Source organism: Leptopilina heterotoma, unplaced genomic scaffold (genome assembly GCF_015476425.1).
Source record: "Leptopilina heterotoma isolate Lh14 unplaced genomic scaffold, ASM1547642v1 Lhet_68, whole genome shotgun sequence".
NCBI lineage: Eukaryota > Metazoa > Arthropoda > Insecta > Hymenoptera > Figitidae > Leptopilina > Leptopilina heterotoma.
Genome location: NW_025111157.1, coordinates 4,372,551 through 4,399,049, shown reverse-complemented (window position 1 = coordinate 4,399,049; position 26,499 = coordinate 4,372,551). Strand labels below are relative to the sequence as shown.

The window sequence follows — 26,499 nt, the reverse complement described above, 5'->3', positions numbered from 1 at the left end:
AATTTTGTGAAATTTTGTGAAAATTGTGTCTTAAAAAAATTGAATTTCTGCGAAAATTTTATTATTTATGAAAATAAATGAATGTTTACAAAGAATTATATAAATTTTTTTTTTTTAAATAATTGAATTCTTTCGAGAAAGAAAAAAAGAATTTTTTTATTAAAACAGTAGACATTAAAATTAATTGAATTTTGAAAATGTTTTGAAAATAATTGAATCGATTAGAAGAAATTTAATAATATTTGTTTCCATGAATCCTATTAAAATTTTTGAAAAAAATTAAATCCTTTCAAGAAATTTAATTACAAATTTTTCAAAATAATTATTAAGTTCTAAGAAATACATTTTATGAAAATTTTTTTAAATACCTTATTGAATTCTTGATAAGAATTTTATAAAATCCTTTTTAAATAATTAATTTTTTTCAAAAAATTTTGTGAAAATTGTGCACAAGAAAAAAATTCAAAAAGGGAAAGCATAATAAAGTCGCAAAGCTTTTTTTTGAAGAAACAAATGATAATAAATTTTTAATGAATATTAATTATTAATAATATTTAAATATTTTTAGTGTCACAAATCGAAAAAAGTATCCAAATAGTAGCAAATCGTAAAAAAAGTAATAAATTAAATAGTAGATTTTAGTAGATGAGTACGAAGCCTCGGAGAAAGATATTTTAAAAATTTATCTTTCCCCGATTTATTTGCAATTTTGCAGGTTAATTAAAAATCAGGTTAATTAATTAATTATTTAATTATCGAAGTTTATATGTATTTTGCTCTCATAATGGCACCGGTAGTGTTATAGTTAAATCGCATTTTTGTGGCGAATACCTGACAAGTTGAAATAAAACAAAATTTACGATCCATTAAGAGCTGTAAAATTGAAAACGTTCGATAAAATCACAGCGGAAGAAAAAATATTGATAAATTCATACATATTTTTAAACGTTCGAAAAAAATATGCTTTTAATGTTATTTCTCTGTTTGAAAAAAAAATTGTGATAAAAATAATAAAAATCAGGCGTTATTTATTTTAGTTGGAAAATCGTTTGTTATGCTACTTTAAAGCATTTTTTTATTTATCGTACTTTATCAATATTTATATTTTTTATTTTATCAATGTTAGTTGTTAATATATCGCGCTGAGATTTTATCAATTTTTTTTTTCAAATGTTAGTTGTCAGTTTCGAAAGGGTTGAATTTTCCTAATTGGGAAAAAAAAGAAGAAAAATTTTACAAACCTTGCTTGTAATCAGACATGTTGATTGGTGGTATGGTAGATTGAGATGTCTCGGTAGATACAGTGACAGTAGCAATTGAAGATAATGTTGTAGGTATCACTGGTCTAGTCGTGATAAAAGTGTCAGCAGTTGGAATTTCCGTTATGGGTTTAGCTGAAAATCCATGCTAGGCGTTAATTAACGAGCCACCAAAGTGGTTACTTAAAACCACCAACCACTTCCCGCTGTTTTAACACTTACAGTAGTAAACTTTGGGGTTTTATGAGCGACTTTATGGAGAAAATTGTGTGCTTGCAATAGATTAAAAGTGTAATTTAAACTCGAAATTGAGATAAAAGAGTATTTCTTACTTTAGGCAATGTCGTATCTTTAAAAGTATATATAAACTCCGCGTCGAAACAAAAAGATAAAAAGTTTATACATTAATTAAAAATATTTAATGTTTGAGGAAAAAATTGAAATTTTTCTTGTTGATTGCAATTATAAGAAGTGTGCTTATAATTATGGAAAATTATTTATAAGCATAAAGAGATTATTTACAATTATAAACAAAATGTTTATGATTATAAAAAGCAGACCCTAAATATGTGAATTAACATTTAAAGAATTAAAATTTTGTTGTATTGCTTCTTAGAAATTTTTAAAAACGATTCGACTTTAATCTAATTTGTTTATATGGAAATTTGGACTTTTTAACAAATAAAATTTTCAGAATGGTGCGCTCGTGTAAAAATATTTAATTATTTAAATGTTGATTACAACTAAAACTAGAAATATTAATGAAATAGTAATAATTTATTTGATTCTAACGCCCACAATTTTTGCTCCCTTGAAGTTTTGCCTCATTAATAATTTCTAAATGAGACAGAAAGATCTGCTACTTACAAGTGGTGAATGGAGTCTCAGTTGTTGTTGCAATTGGTTTAGGGGAAGTTGTACTGGCTTCTATTTTTTCTGTAGAGGGGGAATTGATAATTATCCATCCGTCAGGTTTTGTTATTGGAGCCCAATCTGTTTGTGTTGGTTCTAAAAAAATTTATAAATTAACGCTCAGTTATCTTAATTAATAGGGTAGAGGGCCCCAAGGTGCCCACCCTAGGAAAATTCTTATTTATAAAAAACAGAGTTTCACCAATACCGATTAAAAGTTAATTAATGATTAAATCCTCTATTTACCAATCATGCTTTAATTATTAATTAATTTTTAATTGAGGTTTGTGGAATTAGCCCTTAAATTAAAATTAATTACTATCAATTAATAAACAATGTCTACCTTCGGTAGTGGAAGAAACTTCCTGAATTTTAATTGTAGTGGTTTCATCTAAATTCGATGTCCACGTAACCAAACCAGGTGGATAAGTCGTTAACGGTGTTTCATCATCTGGTTTCTTTGGTGTCGAAATGGGAATACTCGAGGTAGAGGCATTGAAGGGAATGTAAATATTTGATTCGGTTGATGTTACAGGAACAGGTATTTTTGATGGCGAAACTTGAATTGTGGAAATAATCGATGGTGTAGTGGATTTAATTCCACTTTGAGTAATACTGGAGATTGGCAGCTTAATTTTATCAGTGGTGGTAGTGGTTGTTGGCTTTGATGAACTTCTGATAGTCGTGGTGCTCGTAGTCACTGTAGTTCCGGTTGTTGAACTAGGCTTTACTAAACCAGGTTTTGTCGAACTGGTCTTTGTAGGTTTGCTTGCAGGTTTTGTTTTAGTGGTTGTGGTTGTTGGTCTTGGTGTTGTTGTTTTGGACGGTGTCTGTAATTATAGATATCAAATAATTGAAATGTACCCTCAATATTACTAGTTTTTTGAAATTGTTCTTTTTTACTAGTGTTTTTTTTAATGAGTATAGTCGTAGTACTTTTTGAACTCTTTTTTCAGACTTGTCGGATTTTATTCTGTTGTGATTATTAATATTATTATTCTTATTAATACTATTACTATCACTATTATTATTATTAGTACTATACATTAGTACTATACATCTAATACTATTAGTATTAGATGTTTTGATTCTTCTGAAGAAGAATCAAAACATCTTTTATTTATATAATTTTATGGCTTCCAAAAATATTGAATTATTAGAATTATTGTTACAATAGAACCCTGATTTTGTGGACTAATTCAGACAGGACCTGGTCCGGATAACCGAAAGTTCAGATAACCTAAAGTTAGAATAACCGGAAGTTCGAATAACCTGAACTTCAGATATCCGAACTTTAGATTATCCGAAGTTATAAGTCCGCAGTTCGAATAAGTCAAAGTCGACTTAGCATAAAAGATGAACTTGTAGAATTTAAAAGCAAAGGTGCATTTAATTAAAGAATCTTAACTTTACTCACTTTGTCAATAATGGGTTTTTTCGTCGAGGGTTTATAACCACCGAATGGTATTGTTTCGGTTGCAGTTGGTTCGGTAACCGGAACTTTGGTACTGGTAGCAAATGGTCTTGTGGGTTTTGTTGGTTTTGATGGTTTTGTCACTGAAACTGGTTTTACAGTTTCGCTTTGCGTTGAGGGTCTCGTGATTGTAGGCCTCTTGGCAGGTACCGTTGGTTTTTTAACAGTAGTATTGGCAATCGTGGGCTTTTTCGTCACTGAACTCAAAGTAGGTTTCTTGATTGTTGTCGAGGTTGGAACAGTTTTTCGAGTTGTTGTCGTTACAGGTTTGATGGTCGTTGCATTTCTAGGGGGGAATCTGGTAGATGGGGTTTTTGTTGGGAATGTTGTTGGATATGTTGGGTACGTTGATGGATATGTTAGGGGTTTTATAGTTGTTGGTTCTAGCTTTGCAGTTGTTGCTGCTGCTGAATCACTAGTTGGGGTTGGGTAACTGGTAGAATTCTTAATTAACGGGGGATGAGTTATAGGGGGCTTTTGAGAAGTGGTTGAGATCGGAGTTGATGAAGTCAGTAATGACGATGGTAGCATGGATGGTAGACTTGAGGTTGAACCCATGGTTAATGGCCAATTGTTTGTGGATAGAGAACCGACTGGATGGAACGGTGAAGAACCGAACGTTGTTGGGAAACCGAGTGTTGTTGGATAGTTATCGTCAGAAGTAGAAATTGAAGAATGGGCCGAACTCGAAGAGGGCCAGGATTGGGAACTAGCAGGAAAACCGGAAGAAGAACCATCGGGGGAATTAGAGGAGGGACTAGCAGGAAAACCAGAAGAGGAACTAGGAGGAAGACTAGAAAATGCACTAGAACTAGAGGGGAAACTAGAACTAGAAGAACCGGATGATGGGACTGTAGGGGGACGTCTCGAAGGGGTAATTGTACTAATTGTTGAAGGAGAAGCAGATGGTTTACTAGAACCAAATGGCTTTTCGTTTATTGGTTTTCTAGTGAGGAACGGTTTGCCGGTGCTTGGATTCGTGGTATTGAAAGGCTTTCCAGTATTGGATGGTTTGCCACTACTGGTTGGCTTACCAGTGCTGAAAGGTTTACTAGTGCTGGACGGTTTGCCACTAGTGGAAGGTTTACCACTGCTAGAGGGTTTACTGCTAGAGGGTTTACTACTAAAGGATGGTTTACCACTACTGGAAGGTTTATCGCTACTGGTGGGTTTACCAGTAGTGAATGGTTTGCCTGTACTGGAAGGTTTACCAGAACTGAAAGGTTTGCCAGTACTCGAAGGGTATCTACTACTGTCGAAAGTAGATTCTTGATTGGCACCAACAGTTGGTCGATTTTGAGCAACTTCGGTAGAAGCATCTTGCACTGATTGGAAGGTGAAGAACCCAATTGACTCCGTTGTTGTCTGTGCTAAAGGTTTCTTGGATGTTGTTCTGTACGGTTTCGTGACGATCGTCTCCGCAGTTTTTGAAGTCGTACTCTCCATTTTTTGAGTACTGTACCCGGAGAGTGGTGGCCTCTTCTCTAAAATTGGCTTCGGTTTCGTAAAGTATGGAGGAATCTCATTACTTTCGATAGAAGTGGTCGTTGTCGTTAGTAGAGGTTTAGAAAGAGACACGGGACCATCTTCAATCGTGTTGTCTTGGGGAAAAACTGCGTCAGGCTCTTGCTCGATCTTACAGCAACTTCCAAAGTAGAAGCGGTCGATACATGTGCCCAAGTGAGTTCCATTTGCCTTCGCACAGGTGAATGCGAACATACACACTCCCGTCTCTCCTGTTCTCGTGGATACGCAGGGCAAGTGTCTGATATTTCTTCCACTACCTGAAACAGATTTTCAATATTATTCTTTTCATTCTTAATTAATTCTTTCCATATTTTATCAGTTTTATTAATTCCAACCATTATCAACTAAATCGTTACCATATTAGCGTTAAGCAAAAGTAAATTCAAATCTTAGCATTAAAAAAAAAATAGTAGATTAAATATTATTCAGAAACGGAAACAATTTTTTCAAGATTGTTTTATTTTACGAAAAGAAAACTTCCGTATTTCTTTGAAGGATTTTTCTCAATAGCAATATCTCATTATTTAGAAGTGCATTCTTTATATACGTGCATTCACTGCTGCAGTGAAACAGTTAACACCAGTGGGTTTATTTCGTCTCATGATCGTTCTTTAATCTTACGTTTCATATCTTGATTGCCGACAACTTCTCGGAATAACGTGCAAATTCTAAAGGAAGATAATAATTGTAATTCAATGTCGGAAGAAGTGGAACAACAATTTTCTTCTTATTTCTATAATATCTCAACAGTTTAATGACCAATGGAGGCATAAATATTTGGTGACGATGTTCATTTAACGGAAATGATCATTTCAAGAAAAGTTTCAATTCACAAAACTGTAAAATGATATGGCAATTTAGAAATGTTCCCTTTGCGGTGGAAAAAAAAGATAATAATAATAATTGAATTTTTATACAGAATAAAGAAGTTTTTTGTTTTGGGGGTCGATTTCTTTTGAAACATCTTCTTTAGGTAAACACATGTTTTTTTCTGATTGTCAATTTTCGAGAATAATGATAAAACTTGGTTATGAATCTGTTATTCTCCCCCTTTGTTTGTTGAATTATAAATGTGAGAGAAGGATGAGGCTAATAATTTGAGAAATTAAATTAGGATATTGGATGTTAAGTATGTAGGCGTCTGACAAAGAAAATTGAAAGTCATCCACTTGATCTTTGAGATTGTTGAATAGCATAAGCGCGACAAAAGCCCACGACATTGTTTTCGTTTTTTTTTTCTTTTTTCACCGAGTGAGATGAAATTGAATTCCGTAATGCGAGACATGGGTGTATATATATTGACACATTGTACGCGTATATACAAACGAGAAGTAATGCCAAACGAAGAGCGAATCGATGTCAGCCAGGGCCCAGCATCGAAGTACCGTTAAGTTTCAATGTATGAGCTAGTTGCTTGGTCAAAAGTGGGTCACAGTTACAGCCTAATGTAGCCGGTATACCAGCTATTAGTAGCTTCTCAGCACTAACTTGTCATAATCTCCAAGTCTGCTGGCCGTTATCCCTTTTTTTTCTTCATCCTCCTGTTTTCCTTACCGAATCCTCTCTCGATGCACATTCCAAAGCTCCAACCACCATGAAGTCCAACATGCCTAACCCTAGTTCAAATCCGATATTCATCCGATAAAAATACTTGCGCATTTTTTAAAGAGTAATCTTGCTCTCAAGTGTTTAGCCAGCATGAGCTTGTATTCAGAATTAATTCATGGTAAATTGAAGAGAAGCAATTTTTATTGACCTTGATATTCGTGATGTTCTTTTATTGATATTGCAGAGATAAGTGCAATAAATAATATTATATTAATAATAATAATATAATAATAATAAATAAATAAATAAATAAATAAAGCGACAGAAGAAAAGAATGAAGTCGAAAAAGTTTAATGGCGAAAGGGAAAAAATTAATATCTATTATTACTATTAATATTTCCAGAGTAATTTAAATTTTCTATTAATTTGCAAATTATTAGTTCGAGAGTAGTCGCGAATTGTAATATTGTAATTATCTGAATTCGTAGTTAATTACATGAATTATTTTTTTTCTACGATTTTTTTTCTATGATTTTTTTCCATGATTTTTTTCCATGATGTTTGTTCATGATTTTTTTTCTATACGATTTTTGTTCTTCGAAGAACACAATTGACTTTAAGAGTTTCAGTTCAGCTTCATTTATATATATGTAAAAATTCGTAGCATAAACGTATTGTTTATTTTCTCGTAACTTTTTTTTCTTTTTTTATTCTCTAACGCGTCACAAAATTCTCACTTTGTGCTACAGAATGTATGCTAACGGAAGTATTTTGTATATGTGAGTCATCATGGAAGAAAGTAGTGACAAATGACGCGAGTGTCTTGAGGAATTTTTGCCTCAACCAAAAGTGCGCACTTTTACCTAGATATGATTTGTATGCATAGAGTCACATGAGATCATTTTAGTGAGATTATTATGAATCAAAAGTGGAACCTTATTTATTTACAGTCTACAGACTGGAGAAATTTTTTTTTTATTCATATTCAATTTTTCAGTTGTGAAAAAATTCTTGAATAATATAAAATATAGTTTAGATGACAGTTATGAATTATTAGAAAATATAATTTAAAATTCACTGGCATTCGGAATGTTAACCCTTTCAGGGTCAGTGGGTCGTTTGTTTCGTCACGTCATGAATATGTGGTTCATCTCTGTAAGGAATTGTTTTTTTTTTTGCCAATTTTCATTTCATTTTCTGTTTGAGAAAATGGAAATTTCTAACGAAAAGGAAAATTTTAAGTTCAAGTATCATTGGATAGTAGAATAAAATTGAAAATTTTCGAATTTTAATAATTCAAAAATATGATTTAAAAATAATTTTTTAAAAATTGTCATTAAATTAATTAAATTTTTATTGAATGAATATTAATTTTTCAAAAGTTATTAATTATTAATTACACTGTAAAAATAAAGGTACTAATTTTGGTACTAAATTGCTTCTATTTTGGTTCAATTGGTTCTAAATTTGGTTCTATTTTAAAACCGATCTTGGTACTAAATTGGTTCTATTTTGGTTCAATTGGTTCTAAATTTGTTTCTATTTTAATAACAATTTTGGTACTAAATTGGTTGTATTTTGGTTCAATTGGTTCTAAATTTGGTTCTATTTTAAATTTTAATACCGATCTTGGTACTAAATTGGTTCTATTTTGGTTCAATTGGTTCTAAATTTGCTTCTATTTTAATAACAATTTCGATACTAAATTGATTCTATTTTAGTTCAATTGGTTCTAAATTTGGTTCTATTTTTTAACACCAAAATCAGATTTAATTTAGCATTTTTTTTTTAATTTTAATGTTTTGAAAATTATTATTATATTAATAATTAATTAAAAATTATTATGCAATCAGATATAAATTTAGTAACACACGTAACTTATTTTTTGTTTCTTGACACATAGATACGTAATTAGCCCTTACATAATGATGTTGATAAATTAAACCCACATTTATACTAAACCTGCATAGAAGAAAGGAAATTAGAATAAATTTTTAGTTTAGAGTAGTAAACATTATTTAAATGAATTTTAAGGTCAAAATTCCCATGGTAATAATACTGTCGTGTAATACTTTCGCAAAAACGTAGTTAACATTATTACAATAACTATTTTATGTCTTTTTTGTTTTTTTATTTTTCCACGTCTCACTTTGTACATCTAATTCCTTATTATAATCTCGTATTTCATTCTGTTGAACTACTTTTTTACCAACTACTTCGTTTAAAACAATGTTTATTCCTTATATATATAAAGTGTACGAAAAAATTTATAATTTCTACTAATTACAATTTGGAATTGGTTTACTTCGACATTATAAATAATTAATATTAATTTTAAAAAATAATTCATTTAATTCTTAATTATTACTAATGATTAATTATTAATGGAATCGTTATTAATATTAATTAATATTAATTATTACTAATCATTGATTATTCGTAGAATCATTATTAATTAATTAATCATTATTTAGTTTTAATAAAATTCTTTCAAAGAATTCAACAATTTCAACTATATTTAAAAATAATTGAAAAATAATAATTGAAAATTTAAAAATAATAAAAATTTAAAAAAATTAATTGAAAAAATTCTTATTAGAAATTCAATTATTAATTATCAGTATTTTTAATTGTTATTAATTATTATTTATTACTACTTCTAGTTTATTGATATTGAAAATTGAAATTAGTACTTAAATTTTAATTGATTTGAATTTTTCTTCTCCCCTCTTTTTCTAGAGTTGATAAATCTGTAACTGTAACAAACTCGTCTTCTGGTCGTGAAACGTAAACCTGTTTTTTACTCTTTTTTTTTCTTTTTGCTTATATTTTACGATATTCCTATTTTGGGGGGATTTAACATTTGCATTGAATTTACAATTACATTGATGTTTAATTGTCTTTTTTACTTTAAAGAAAACAATGAAATCTGTACATTTTACAGTTACGCGCCCGCAATCGAGAAGAGACTTTCGAACAGACTTCCGTCATTTGTATAAACTCTCGTGTTATACGGAACATTACACAACCAGTATGACTATATAATTTTTAATTTAAATAATAGTTTTCAATTTCATAATACAAAATTCCCTTTATATTTTGTATGCTCTATTAGACGAAAACGATAATATTCGAAAAATAAAATACTTTGTGGAAAATTGACGACTATATGTTTGTGGAAATAAATTCTTTTGTGTGTATATATTATATAATTTTCAATCAATCAAAGTAAATGATAATTTTTTGTTCGTAATTTATATTGATTATTAGCCATTGTCTCACAATGGAGCTTGTTTGAAATTATTTTCTTGCTGGTATAATCGAAAAGGAGTTTAAATCATTTACGACAAAATTAAATATCTAGTGTATAATTATTGGTTTGTTTCTTTATTATATTTATTGTTTTTTCTCTGCTGGTATATTTAGTTTTTTTTCTTTTCAATAAATTGTTATTATACTAATAGTATTATTTTTTTATAGTTAATTTATGTTATCTGAGATTTAACTAATTGAAAAACTATTTTATTCAATTGACTTAATTTCTTATGTTATATTCAATTAATTGAATTTAATTGTTGATTCAATTAATTGAATTTAATTTTTCATTCAATTAATTGAATTTAATTTTTCATTCAATTAGTTTAATTTATTTTTTTATTTGATTAACTCAATTTAATTTCTTATTCAATTAATAAAATAAAATTTTTTTAATTAATTGAATTAGTAAAAATGTTAACTAATTCGAATTATTGACAGAGTTTTGTTTTTGGAATTAGTAAATTTTATTAATAAATTTGTGGAAATTAATATTTATTAGTAAAATTTCTTTTTTTATTGAATTAATTCAATTTAATTTTTTACTGAACTAATTTAATTCCTCCTTTTATTCAATTAATTTAATTAAATTTTTCATTCAGTTAATTTAATTTCTTCTTTTATTTACTTAATTTAATTAAATTTTTTATTAAAATAATTTAATTTCTTATTCCAAATTTGAATTCGTTAAAATGTTTATTAATTTGAATTAGTAATCATTTTATCTAATTCAAATTTAGAGATTTTTTTTATTCAATTAACTGAATTGCACTTTTTACTCAATTAATTCCATTTAATTTTTTATTTAATTAGTTTAATTTCTTTTTTTTATTTAATTAACTCAATTTAATTTCTTATTCAATTAATTAAATAAAATTTTTTTAATTAATTGAATTAGTAAAAATGTTAACTGATTTGAATTATTGGCAGATTTTTATTTTTGAATTAGTAAATTTTATTAATAAATTTGTGTAAATTCATATTTATTAGTAAAATTTCTTTTTTTTATTGAATTAATTCAATTTAATTTTTTACTAATCTAATTTAATTCCTCCTTTTATTCAATTAATTGAATTAAATTTTTCATTCAGTTAATTTAATTTCTTTTTTATTCAATTAATTAAGTTTATTTTATTTAACTTAAATAATTTAATTTCTTTCCAAATTTGAATTCATTTTATTAATTTGAATTAGTAAACATTTTTACGAATTAAAATTTAGAGAGTTCTTAATTTCTTCTTTGTATATAATTAATTAATTTATTTAATTAATTAATTAATTTTATTAAATTTTTTATTCAATTAATTGAATAAATTTTTTACTGAAATAATTTAATTTCTCTCCAAAATTTGAATGAGTAAATTTTTCTAATAAATAGTAATTTTTACTAATTCAAAAGCAAGAAATCGGTCAGTAATTCAAATTTAAAGAATTCTATTTTATTCAATTAATTGAATTGCATTTTTCATTCAATTAATTCAAATTAATTTTTTATTGAATTAATTTAATTCCTTTTTTATTCAAATAATTTTTCATTAAATTGACTTAATTTCTTTTTTTTTATATAATTAATTGAATTAAATTTCTTATTCAATTAATTAAATTAAATTTTTTAATTCAATTTTTTGAATAAATTTTTTTAATGAAATAATTTAATTTCTCTCCAAATTTGAATGGGTAAATTTGTCTAATAAATAGTAATTTTTTACTAATTTAACAGCAATTGAATTAATTTAATTCTTTATTTTATTTAATTGATTTAATTCTTTTTTTTTATTTAATTAATTTCATATAATTTTCCATTCAACAGATTCAATTTCCTTTTTTATTCACTTAATTAAATTGAACTTCTTTAATAAAGAAAAAAAAACAATTGTTTATTATTATTATTCGTATGAAAAGAGAGGGGAAAAATGACTAAAATTTTTTTTGAAAATTATTAGGAAAAAAAAATAAGAAGTAGAAATAAAGAATATGCCGAAATGGTGATGACCGGAATATGACCCACTTGTGTTTATATAGAAAAGTGACCAGTCCGCCTACCTATTTTTTTTTGTATTATAATTTATGCGAAAAGAACCCAAGGTAGGGTCAATGTCGTCTCGCATTTTACACTGAATATGTCATACGTATGTGCACTCACGCTCACTTACATCTCTCAGTTTCACGACCCACTGTTTCTCTGACAAAACAACTGCGGCATAAATTTTACAGATCATTAACCCAAGTGGAATTTTTCACTTCCTTACTTCCCTTTAAAACACTGCATACAATTTTCAATTATTGAATAACAAATGACATGAATTTATTTTGTGAATGCAAAAAAATTGTTGAAATACTTCCAAAATTATTTCAATTTAACTATGGAAAATTATTTTTTATTGCTATTCTTTTCTTCGTTCTTACGTCATTTCTGTTATTTAACAAGAAATGCGATTTTAGGTATTTAACATTTTTTTTTATTTTTAATAAAAAATGCCTTTATCAGCTATTTAATTTTTTTTTTATTTATTTACTTTTCTGTTAGTTCATATTTTATTGTTTGTATTTGTATTTTCGTTTATTAAATATTCGCTGAATAAAAGTATTTCAATAATTTACTCAGGGAATATTCAGCGAATACTTTTTTTAAAAAATTTATTTTTTATTTTTGATTTATTCAATTTTTCTTGTTCATATTTTATTATTTGAATTTATATTTTCGTTTATTAAATATTCGCTCAATAATTTATTCAACGAATATTCAGTGAATACTTTTTTTTAAACTTTTATTTTATTTTAAACTTTTTTATTTTATTTTTGATTTATTCAATTTTTTTTTGTTCATATTTTATTGTTTGCATTTATATTTTCGTTTATTAAATACTTGTATTCGAAAAACAATTGAAATACTTGAAATAAACTGAAGAGAAAAGGAAATTTTCGTTGAAATGAAAAAAAAAATTTTTTTTGATGTTATAATATTTGAAAAAAAGAAAAAACAAAAGAAACAAACGAAACACTTTCAAGTGTCTCAATTTGTTTTCGCGTACCAAATTCCTATACAGACAGAATCCGTTATATTGAAGCAAACACGTTTCAAGAAAATCTTTCTTTCGTTATACAAAGAGCCTATATCGGAAGGCGCAGATCACCTCTCGGTGAGGCAGATAATTATACATAAAATTGATGGTGGGGAAAAAAAAGAAATTCAAAAACGATTCTTAATGCATATGTACTTGACGCTTCATATGTAAAATTTACTGTAAATATAAGCATATAATAATGAGTCTCAAACACGTCATGACTTTTTGAATAATGATCCAATTTTTTTTGCGCATTCAACAATTCTCGTTCATTAGCAAAGTGTAATTAAAATTTTACTTTCTTTATGAAGTATAAAAATGATGTTGATTGACTTGGAGATAAATTATTATTTTTTTTTTACTTTTAAATTGTGTTGTGAATAATAAGAGAGTCGCTGAAAATATTGCTTGTCAATTTTATATCTTTTTGATGCTTTATTAATGGAGGAAGAAAGGGGAAATTTTTAAAAAAAATTTAATCTTTGGAATTTACATAGAGAATGGAAATTAAAATGCAAAAGAAGTGGAAAAATTATTACAATAGAGGAAAATAGAAAATGAAAGGAAAATTCAGGTTTAAGGAAAACCTGGAAAAGTCAGGGAATTTTATAAACCTTGAAAAAACCTGGAAAAGTCAGGGAATTTTGATCGAAATCTTGGAAAATTGTTGTTTTCTAAAGTTATTGTGTTTATTGTGTTTTATTGTTTTAATCTAATTTCACATAAATATTTCAAAATTAATTCAAGTTTAAAAGAATTGCGTTTACAATTTTTATAAGCAGATGAACTTCAAAAGATTTTGATTTAAAATTTTGTAAAATTTCAATTTTTAAATTAATTTAATTAGAAATATAAAAAAAAACTTAGATTTGAAAAAAATTTTTAAACTAAAATTCTTTTGAAATTAGTTTTATTAATTAATTTTATTAAAATCCGTCAAAAGAATTTAATTCCTATATTTAATTGATTACTAAAAATAATGGATTTATAGAAGAATTTTAGTTAAAAACACTAAAAAAATTGAATTTTGAAGCAATTAAAAATAATAAAAATTAAATTATTTTCAAAAGTTGTAAAATTCTTCTCAGAAATTCAATTATTTTCAAAAAATTTAATAACATTCTTGGCAAAATTTTAATTATTTTCAAAAACTTTCCTCAATTCAATGATTTTTATAATATCTATTATTTTAATAAAATTTTCCCAAAAGAATTCAATTAGTTAAAAAAATTTTTAATAAAATTCTACGCAAACATTTCATTATTTTCATAAATAATAAAAATTCCACAGGAATTAAATTATTTACTAATTATTTTCATAAATGATAACATTCTTTTGCAGGGACTCAATTATTTTCATAAATAATAACATTCTTTTGCAGGGACTCAATTATTTTCATAAATAATAAAACTCAATGCTGAATTTCAATTATTTTTAAATTTTAATACAATTTTAATTGAATTCCTTGAAAAAATTTATTATTCTTAAAAATTTTATTTAAATTTATCAAAGAAATTCAATTTCTTTAAAAACCTTTGCTACAATTTATTTATTAGAATTTAAGTATTATTTTCAATACATTTTTAATTAAATTTCTTTAAAGAATTAAATTATTTTCAAAAATTTTAATGAAATTCTTTGCGTAACAATTCAATTTTTTTCAAAATAATTTTAATAAAATTCTTCGCAGAAATCCAATTATGTTTAAATATTTACAAAATTTCTCGTCAAAATTTCAATTATTTTTATAAATAATAAAATTTTTCTCCGAAATTCAATTATTTAAAAAAATTTTAATAAAATTCTTGGCAAAATTTCAATTATTTTTAATACAATTTTCATCAAATTTCTTGAAAATGGCAATTATTCTTGAAAATTTTATTAAAATTTGTCAAGAGAATTCAATTATTTAAAAATTTGTTGATAAAATTCTTTATGAAAATTCAATTTTAAAAAAAATTCAATTGTTTAATAAAATATTTATTTTTATAGTTAAATAATTGAATTCTCGTAGAATTTTCTAATTAATATTTATTTAAAAATGAATTTCAAATTAAAATCTTTGAAAATTTGAACTTTTTATACTTTTAAATTTTAATGAAGAATTCTATAAAATTAATTTTTCTCAATAAGTTGAATATAGAATTTTTTTTAATTATTTGAAGTTTTTAATTTCTAATATATTTAATTGAAGAATGTCAGAATAATCGAAATTTCGTAAAATTAAATTGTAAACAAAAGAATTTGAAAATTCAAAAAGAACTTTTTCAAAAATTATTTTTAAAAAATTGACTTAAAGAAGAATTTTAGTTGAAAATTCTAGAAATGAATAATCGTAATGATTATTCTAGAAAATAGGAAAATAGAAAATAAAAAGAAAATGCAAAAGAAAGCAAAAATGATTGTAGAGGAAAATAGAAAATAAAAAGAAAATGCAAAAGAAAGGAAAAAATATTGTAGAGGAAAATAGAAAATGCAAAAAAAAAATGGAGAAATTGTTATAGAGGAAAAAAAAATAAAAAGAAAGGGCAAAAGAAAAGAAAAATTATTATAGAGGAAAATAGAAAATGAAAATAAAGTGCAAAAATTTTATAGAGGAAAATAGAAAATGAAGAAAAAAGAAATGGAAAAATTATTATTATAGAGGAAAATAGAAAATGAAAACAAAATGCAGAAAAAATGGAAAACTTATTATAGAGGAAAAGGGAAGACGAAAAGAAAATGCGAAAATTACTAATAAAGAAAAATAGAAAATAAATGCATAAGATTGACAATGAAAATTTGTTTGGAAAAAATATTTGTCATCCGACAGAAATTGAATATTACTCAATTTCTTCAAATTCCGTTTTTTTTGGGATTATATAATTTAGAGTAGAAAAATTTATTCGTTTTGATAATATATTCTTCATGAAAAAAAAATCATCCGGTATAAATTATATTTTTATATTGTGAAAATAGGAAAACTTTCACTGAATGAGATAAATCGATGCAACTTTTCTTTCAAGAAGTATATATATAATAATAATTCTGAAAGGAAAAAGTTTCGAGGAATATCAAAAAAAGAAATTATATTTGAGCAAGTTATATTCATATAAATATATACATGCGTATTTTTTTTTCCTTTTTTTGAATACGCTCGTTAAATTTGAATGCAAGTGCGGAGAACAATCTTATTTATGTAAAGTGTAATTGTAACTTGCCTCCAGACAGGAATTGTGGAATGTACAAAGGATTTGCTGTTACTGTTGCGAGCATCAAAACATTGTAGATGTGGATGGTTGCCCAAACGTGCCTTCGTCGGTCTCTCATCTGCAACAAAGTGGAAAAAGAAAATTGCATGAAAACGATATTATATTATTAAATAACTTTTCATTTTTAAATCACGCGCCTAGATTTTTATCGCACTTTTACGAAAAAAAAGTTCACTTTGTTTTTTTCATGGGCAAAAAAATAGTTTGCTTTGTTTTTTATTTCATGGGCAAAAAAAAATAGTTTGCTTTGTTTATTTTCATGGGCAAAAAATAGTTCACTTTGTTTTTTTTTCATGGGCAAAAACATAGTTCACTTTGTTTTTTTTTTCATGGGCAAAAAGAAAGATCACTTGCTTTTTTTTCATAGACAAGAAAAATAGTTTGCTTTGTTTTTTTTTATGGGCAAAAAAATAGCTTGCATTTTTTTTATTGATGGGCAAAAAAAAATTTGAATGTTGAGAATATTTTTTTTTATAATTTCGTAAATTGTGCAAATTCCCACGAAACGGACCCGCGACAATGTAAGGTGACTTATTTATAGTAAAAGCAACATTCTGAGAAATTTCCCACGGGATGGACGAATAACCGTTTCTAGAATATAGCGGATTCGTTATAATTACGTTCGTTTTTTTTCGGTGTTTGTAAATCTTTCCTTCTTTTTGGAAATTTTTTTTTTTAATAATTTTTAACAACTTTGAACAAAAATATTAATTATTTTTTTCTTTTTATTCTCTCACACTTTCGTAATTATTGACATCAGTTTCTCTATTTGGAAATAATGTAAATTTTTCTTTTTTGAATAAAAAAAATCGAAAATTCCAAATTTCTCAAAATCAAGGTAGAAATTAATTAGCATGATAAATTTTTCGAATGGTTTCAATTAGAAAATGGGAAAAAAATATCAGGAACCACAATTATCTCCTTTTTTTCGTCGTTTTCCATTTTCTATCTTCACTTTAATTAATAAAATCTTCTTACAATATCTAAAATTCTGCAAATTTTTCCCTTTCTCTCCTTTTTTTTAAATACTTACAAAAATTGTCAATTTTTTTTAAATAATAAGAAATTTTTTTAGTTATAATGAAGAAGAAAATTTTCTTCTTCATTAAACTAAAAAATTTCTACTTTTTGCAAGCTGGGAAAATTTTACTTTTTTGAAACCTAAAAATCTTTTTATATATTATATTCTAAAATTTTTTAAACTTGGAAATTTTTTTATACAAAAAAAAATAACTTTCACTAGTTACAAAGTAAAATTCAAAATGTTCGGAATAAAATAAATTTACTCTGGAAATGATTTTTAATGGCAAATTTTACTATTTCCACGTAGTTATTTTTTGTTAAAAAATTTTTTCAAATTTTCTTCGAATTTGATAATTTGTTAATTTATTAATTCGAATTTGTTATCAAAAATTATTATTTCCCGAGTAAATTTTACTACTTCTAAAGTAAATTTTTCTAATTTTTATAAAGAAATTTTCTTTGGAAATACTAAGAGTTATTCTGGAAATAACAATTTTAATAGTAAATTTTTCTAATTTTTATTAAAATTTGCTTTCTATACTATAAAATTTCCTCTAGAAATTAAAAATCGTTAATTTCAAATTTAATAGCAAATTTTAATAATCCTAAAGTTAAAAACGTTTAAATAAACGATTCTTTTTTTGACAGTTTGTTAAAAATTGAATTACACAAAAAAAATATTTTATAATTTAAAAATGTTAATTTCTGACTAAATAAACATTAATAAATTAAATAATTAACCTTTTTTTTCATTTTATTATCGTAATTTTCGAAAATATTTAGAAATCAATAATTTTGTTCATTTCAACATTCAAAACTTTAGAAAAATATTTTTACTATTCTCACAAGTTAATTTTTGTTAAAAAAGAATTTGACGGAAGGAAATTTTACTAATTTTTATTAAAATTTACTTCTATTTTAAAATTGACTAGGAAATAATAATTTTTATTAGCAAATTTTACTATTTTCAGAATTAATTTTCATTGGAAAGATTTTAAAAATTTTTCTTCGAACGTAGTACAATTTGATATTAAAAATTATTATTTCCAGAGTAAATTTTACCAAAAGTAAATTTTTCTAATTTTTATAAAGAAGTTTTCTTTGAAAATAGTAAAAGTTCTTCTGAAAATAATTTTTAACAGTAAATTTTACTATATTTTTAAGAAAATCTGAAGTAAATTTTACTAATTTTGACAGTCATTTACTTCAGATTGAGTAAAATTCATACTTCTGATGTAAATTTTTCTAATTTTTAGAAATAAATTTTCTTTGGAAATAGTCAAACTTATTCTGTAAATAAAAATTTTTAATAGTAAATTTTACAATTTTTAGAGGAAATTTTAGCAAATATCCGAAGTAAATTTGACTAATTTTTACTGAAATTTACTTCGATTTCAGGTAAAATCCATGGAATTTTAAAACAAAATTAGCGCTTTTTTAAAATTTTTTTTCTTGAGAAAAAAAATTTTGATTTAATTTAAAAAATTCGTATTAGACTACGAAAAAATAGTTAAGGGCTCAACAGACAATCAGAGAAATTAGGAAAATGTCAGTATTTCATTAAAAGTACTGGAAAAATATCAAATTTTTAGAATTACTAAAAAAATTCTAGTTTTTGATTCTTATTTATTTTTTAAATAAAAATTAAATTAAAAACCTTGAATTTACCTTGGATTTTTTTACCTTGAAAAGTTTTGAATCATACTATTAATTTTACAGGAGTGCTTTAATTTTTTTTTTAGTACAGTAAATAATATTAAATTTATTTTAAACAATTAAATTAGAGAATTACATTTCCAAAGTTGTTAATTATAATTAACTGAGAAGAGATTTTAGTTAAACAAAATAGCAATTTTTGTAAAGTTACTTGAATTTTAAAATAATTTTATTGAAGAATTATCAAACTAATTGAAATTTTTTTGTTCGTGGAATTTGAAAACCAAAGTAGCGTTCTAACAAAAACTTTGATTCAAAAAGAAAATTTAGAAAAATTGTAGACTATGGAAAGAGAAAAAAATATTAGAAAAATGAATAGAAAAAATTGTAATAAGAATCTGATTTGAAAATGCTGCAATTAAGGGGAAATTAAATTGATAAAAATTTTTAATTCTAAAAATTAACTGTTTACATTAAGCATAATAGTCTTTTACTAAATTCAAAAAATATTTTTTTACACTGAATTCCCCTTTTTAAATTAAAATTCCCTTTTTTTACCTATTTTATTACAAGAAAAATAATTTTACTTATAAAATTCATTGTGAATGTTTCTCAAGTTCTGAACGTTCAAATGTCAGAAATATTTTGTCATTATAGATATTTTCAACAATTACTGATTACAACAGAAATTAAAAGTATAAATAAAATATTTTTAAACTTGAAAATTTATATTTTGAAGAAATGGCACAAAAAAACAGAAGTTATACTAAAAAAAATTTTAATTAATTAAAGGAAATGAATTTATCATTCGGTAATTAAATATTAAAGGTGAAAGAGCTTATTTAAGAGATTTATTTGTGTGATTGATTCTTTCACCTTTAATAAAAAAATTTTAATTCGAAAAAGAAATAAATTCGGTTTACTTGAACGTTCAGAATTTTAGGATCATCATTGTGAGTTCTAAAATATTAATCCAGACTAAAATTTTGATTCTCGATTAAAGAATCGGGGATTTTTTCCCTTCCAAAAAAATAAATAAATAAAATAGCGAGACACTCTTTGTTTGTTCAATGTCAAATATCCGTGACGGCTAATTTCTGCATGCGAAACAAAAAGTATATCTCTCTCCTTATACTTTTAACTTGCTTGAAGCGTGACCAATACTATAATTTCTCGTACAAAACGAATCAGCGAGCGAATAAGAGGTCGTTGAACGGATCCGGGAAGAAGATCATTTAACAAGATTGGTTATCCTCTGTATATACAACTTGGTACATCGACAAACTACCTGCGAAACAGCCGTGAATGGCTATTCGGATTGCATGAGCGAGAAAGGGAAAAGAAACGGCATTTACCTTATTATACATATACATATACACATCACGAACCTTAGCATAATTCAACTCGTTCCTAATTACGCAGTTTCATTGCTAAATCTCCGATTATTTCAGAGAAAATCATTTAAATTTCGTTGCTGCTTCTGCTGCTGCTGTTGTTGTTGTTGTTCTTGTTTAATCCAATCGCGAATTCTTTTTTCTCAAGAAAAATATTTTAATTCAAGTATACACTTTACTTCTCTTGCAGTTTACGTATTTTACGTATTTTACGTACTGCTTGCTTTTGCACGAAAACACACAATTTTAAAAGCTTTTACTTTTATCTGTCATTATCTAAAAGTCGTCTTTTTCTTTTCTTAATTTTTTTTTATCGAAATTTTCGTCTTTTTACCGTTTCCTAATTTTTATTGATGCGGAAACATTTTTTTGGACACAAATAGTTTTTGGACAAACAAATCTTTTATTTGTCCTTGCGGTAAACTTGCTGAAAGCAAAAAAAGCGAAAAAAGGAAAAAATTATAAAAAATAAAATTAAAAGAAACAAATCAATATTTGAAACTATAAAGTTGCAACTAGTTCTTATGATTAATAAAAGAAAATTGCTTACATGAGCAAATAAATAAAATTATTACCTACTCTGAGTATTATATCTTAAGAGCAAAATATAATTCAATTGAATTCATTTATTTTATTATTTATTTCTTTTATTTCATTGCAAAAAAAAAATAAATTATATTGAGCATGTAATACTTGTGGAGAAATAAATAAAATTCAAGTCTGATGTGCTATAGAACATCCTGCATAACCACAACGAACAAATGGAACTACACATGTTTCTTATGCTGTTATATATTTATCATTATCACAAATGAAACTTTGAAAATAATAACAAAAAATTTGGAAAATTATAACAAAATTTTAAAAAATTATAACAGAAAATTGGAAAATAAAAAAAAATTCGAGAAAAATCTTTATCGAAACAAAAATTACTTAATGAGCAAATAAATTTCTATTTTCGACAAAATAAGATAATTACTAAAACTGTAAAGCTAAAAATATAATAAAAAAATTTATTTAATAAAATTTAATTATTTAATTATTCAAATTTAATTTATTTAATTAAGTTTAATAAAAAAAAAATTCGAGAAAAACCTTTATCGAAACAAAAATTATTTAATGAGCAAATAAAATTCTATTTTCGACAAAATAAGATAATTACTAAAACTGTAAAACTAAAAAGTTTAACTGTCCTAAAAGTACTGTAATGATTTTCAGAAAAAAAGTCATTGGGAAAAAATGAAAATTTCAACAGCTTCATTTTACCGATAGTTTAAAAAAAAAACAAGTTGAATAAAAAAACACTTGTCCTTGAATGGATACGGAAATAATTTGTCGGTTATTGACTGCAATCATAAACTCATTAGGTTTGTTTCTTAATATTTTTTTGTATTTTATTTTTTATTTATAAAAAATTAAAAATCTATTTCTTGAATGAATCTATTTCTAGATTTTTTCTTCTAATCTCTTTTAACCAACATTTAATTCCGAAAGTGGTATTTTGAATGAAGTTAAAGTTAAAATTGATTTATAATCATTGTGTTTATAATAAATATGGACTTGTTGTAATTTTGTTAATGCATTATACATATAGTATTTTTATCGTTTTTGCTTCCTCGTGGAGGAATTTTATTATTAGTCCTCTTTTATTTATATAAACCATAGGAAACAATTATCGTTTAATTTATTTATTTTATTTATATTATCAATAAATTATTTTTCACCTTCACAACAAATAATAGGCAGAATATTAAAATTACTTTTTTTTATTCAGATTGTGATTCTATGTTTAAGTTAAAAAACAGAATTTGTTTACTTGAAAAATAGATACATTCTCGAGAGTTCCTTTACGTTATGGATATTTGTTTAAAATTTATTTTCATTTCAATCAACTTTAATTTTAATTGATTTAAATTTAAATTGACAAAATATTACAATTTCTGTAAATAATTTTTTCAAAAAAAGGGGAAATGATAAAGAATGTATATAATTCTTTTTACTAGCAAAATGAAATTAATTTTAATTTTAATGTTAATACATTTTTATTTTTATTTTAATGTTAATTCATTTTAATTTTAATTTTAATCAATTAAAAGAATTAAACGTTTCGTTCAGAACTCTACATTTGAATTAGTGTAAAAATTTTTCTTGTACTTTTCTTTCTTTTATTTAACTAATTTTTGTTAGAGTAGAATAAAATTTCTTTATTTCAAGGAAAACTATGGGAACAGTTACACAATATATAACAAAGCAAGATTGCAAATAATTTACAATTGTTAAAATTAATTAAATATCAAAAGATGATAGAACATAAAAAAGTTTAAATTGTAATTAAAAAGTAAAAACAATTATTTAATAAAATAACAAGTTAAAAGAAATCTAGGAAAATTAATTACACGGAAAAACAACCTTCACCTGGAAGAGCGATAAATTTTTCTGAAATAAAAAAAGGCATTAATTGTAACAAGTAAAAGTTTCGCTAATATAGTGAAATTGGTCATTATTCTTGGTGTAGATTTATTTCCATGAATAAAATTTTTCCGACAATAAAATGAAAATTAAAATATTAATTAAAATAATTAATTATAATTTATCTATTAATTATTAGAAATTTTTTTTCGCTTCTTTTGCACTTAAAAGTAATCACCAAGAGTAAAAAATAACCATAAAAAAATAGTATTTAAATTAGTTTGATACTCTCTAAATTTGAATCAGTAAAAATTTACTGATTTTGAAGTAAAATGTCCTAAAAATTTTATTTTTTATTTCCCTGAACTTTCAATGATTTCTGAATTCAATTATTCAAAACATGAACAATTTTGTTAAATAAACATTTAAATATTTCTCATTTTTTTCCACAGTAAATAAAATTTTCAAAAATTCAATTTAAAACCTTCTGAAATTTAATAATTTCTAAAAATTACAACTATTTTCAACAATTTTTAACTAAATTTCGTCTCTAAATCAATTATTTTTAATAATTTTCCGAAAATTCTTTTATTCTTTAAAGATAATTGAATCTTAAAAAATTATGATAACAAAATTCTAAAAATTAGTTTTTTATAAATATTGTAATTTTATGAAGAAGAATTTTATTAAAATCGTATTGAAAATAATTAAATTCTTGCGAAGAATTTTACTATCTATAAAAAGAATTGAATTGTTTCGAAGAATTCATTAAAATTTTTAAAAATAAATGAATTTTATGTTAATATTTAAAAATTTAAATTCTTTCGTGAAATTTTATGAAAATTTTTGAAAATATGAACAGTAATAATTAATTTTTTACTTAATAAGTGAATTTTTTAAATTTTGATTATGAAATTTTTTAAATTTATATATTTGAAAATAAAAAATTTTGTAATTTGTTGATTTTCAAAAATTTTAATAAAATTCTTGTGAAAAATTAATTATTTTCAATTAAATTTTACAATATTTCAATTATTCAAAATCTTTTTAATTGTATATTTCAAAAAATAATTAGAAAAATTATTCAAAAAAATAATTTTAGAAAGATTTGTCTATTTGTTTTATTACAATAGTTTTGCGCCACTATGAAAAGAAATTAATTATGTTTTTGAATGTGAAATTTAAGTTTTTAATTTTACAGTCAATTATTGCAATCAATAATTTATAACAATATTTTTAATAAAAAATATTTTGTTCTTTTGATTATTTGAACGTTTAGAACTTGAGAATAATTATTAAAATTTAAATGGAAAAGAGATTCTTTCCTATACTTTTTGATAATTTTATTTAGGGGAGAGGTACGCATGTTGAGACGGGTTCTGTTTTTCAGTTATAATTTTTAAAAAACAAAATTTAGCGAAAAATTCGAAATGCTTTCTTAAAAGTATTGTCCAGGGCTACAACATTGCCAAAGAAAGTTATTTTTTTTGGACAAAATTGAAAAATTTATAGCTGATTTTTTAAACATGTTATTTTTGACCAAAAAAAAAAGTGGTACGCACGTTGAGACACCCATAATAATTTATTTTAAATTGAAACAAAATGAATAATTACGTCAGATTCTAATTGTTTGTTGTTTATTTACTTATTTTGATGGTCTTAGCTCAAAGAAAAAAAATTAAAACATTAAAAATTAACTTAAAAAAAATAATCAAAAAATAAAATTTTATTTTGCACAAAAATAATTAATCGAAATTTTTATATTCGCAATTTTTACAGGTGAAGAACATGTAAAACGCTTAAAAATTGTGGATTCAAAATCAATTTTAATGACAGTACTATTTTCAAACCGTGAGCGTTTTAACCTGCGTACCACAGTGTGTCTCAACGTGCAGACCTTGCCGTTATTTTTTTAAAGCTTTGAAATTATTTGTAGATGTTAACGTATGTCTAAATTTTCGTCGGAACTTTAAAGTAGAACCAAAATTGATAAGTAAATGTTATCCGCAATTTTTTCTGCCACTAAAAAATACAGTAAATACACTAAACAGAAATTCTAAAAAACACTTTTTTTAACTAAAAAATTGGTTCGCTCTAGTTCTACCGAAAAAACAGGAGTTATTGTGCTTTTTTTAAATAAAAAGTTTGGTATTAATGATACGACAAAATGCCAATAAAATTTTTGGTATTATCAGTTACACAGGTTATAATATCTTAGTGTCTCAACGTCTATTTTCAAAGTAAAATAAAAATTTGTGCGCATTTTTGGCAATTTTTACTATTTTCGGAGTAAAAGTTGCTTCGATCGAAGTAAATTTTTGTAAAAATTAGTTCGAGCGTAGCAAAATTTACTTTGAAAGTATAGTAATAGTTGACCGTTTGCAGAAGTTCCAGAAAATTTTGGTTTTACTAAATTAAATAGTAAAAGTTACTCTCTATTTTTCTCGTGCTTCTAAAAACTTTTTATTATTTATTTAATTTTATTTATGTAAAAAATTGTAGTTTGCAAAAAAAAATCGATAATTTTTATTAATAAAATAGATTTTTAAAAATAAATTAAAAGAAATAAATCTAAAAGAAAGAAATAAAATAGAAATAAAAATAGAATTAGAGAAATAGTTTAGATTTATTGAAAGGAAGTCACATTTGACTAAACGTCGATTAAAATTTAACCGATTGATATTTATTTGTACATGGTACAATAAACGTAGGCAAACAAATTATTACAGAAGAATTCATTCACGTTAATCGTGTATGTTTATTCCTTTTATAATATATTTGATTAGTTAATTTTTCTTTTGACTGTTCTGATTGAAATGATGATAAAGATTTTTTTTTGTCTGCTCAGTTTCCACAAAATGTTTGTATTAATTCAGAGGACTAATTGAGTACGGATGAGTAATCTTTAAAATCAGTCAAGGTTCCGTTTCTGGCCTGAATAATTCTTTTAAGAACCGTTAAAAAGTTCTTTGAGCCTTCGAATTTCAGAAACAAGAGAATTTCCCCTCGTCTTCTTCTTCGTCTTCTTCTTCTCGCAATGTCTTGTCATCGATTCTTTCATCTTGAGGAATGAATGTAACGTTAGCGCCATGGGTATAGAAAAAGAGGGAAAAAGAGTTAAAAGAGAGAGAGAACGGAAACTTTTGAATGGGCGTTTGAATGTCGACGATCATAGGTCTAACAGTGGGATGATAAATATTTGACTGAATTCATTGACTACAGTTACTTTCAATCGACGTAACTTGTTTATTTATGGTTTTATGACGATTTGTTTTCTTCGTATAATAAAAATGCAATCGGACTGCAATTTTCCAAAAGGAAAACAAATAGTGTGAAATTGTTGTCGACACGTTGGAAAAAATTTATTTTTTTATTCAGAACAATCAACTAAATTATTTATTTTATTTGTTTCGAATACATTTTATTTGTTACGAATACATTTTATTTGTTTCCAATAAATTTTTCTATGGTTCGAATAAATTTTATTTGTTACGAATACATTTTATTTGTTTTGAATAAATTTTTATTTGTTACGAATAAATTTTTATTTGTTTCGAATAAATTTTATTTGTTTCGAATAAATTTTTATTTGTTACGAAAAAAAATTTCTCTTGTGCTGAATAAAAAGTTTTATTTAAATCAAATAAATAATTTAGTAATATGTGT

At 24.6% G+C, this 26,499-nt stretch overlaps 3 protein-coding genes across 5 annotated transcripts in view; 2 read left to right on the top strand and 1 right to left on the bottom strand.

Moving 5' to 3' along the window:
- Positions 1-26,499, top strand: part of LOC122510265 (F-box/LRR-repeat protein 20) — a 295,503-nt gene that overhangs the window by 180,205 nt on the left and 88,799 nt on the right. The window lies entirely within an intron of this gene.
- Positions 1-26,499, top strand: part of LOC122510273 — a 151,286-nt gene that overhangs the window by 83,227 nt on the left and 41,560 nt on the right. The window lies entirely within an intron of this gene.
- The window catches only part of LOC122510262 (mucin-2), a 50,179-nt gene that overhangs the window by 13,340 nt on the left and 10,340 nt on the right, over positions 1-26,499 (bottom strand). The window contains exons 2-6 of the mRNA XM_043624764.1: positions 16,301-16,409; positions 3,589-5,429; positions 2,515-3,001; positions 2,127-2,267; positions 1,242-1,394 (exon numbers count right to left, since the gene is read on the bottom strand). Coding sequence (XP_043480699.1) covers positions 1,242-1,394; positions 2,127-2,267; positions 2,515-3,001; positions 3,589-5,429; positions 16,301-16,409 — 2,731 coding nt within the window. The remainder of the gene's footprint in view (positions 1-1,241; positions 1,395-2,126; positions 2,268-2,514; positions 3,002-3,588; positions 5,430-16,300; positions 16,410-26,499) is intronic.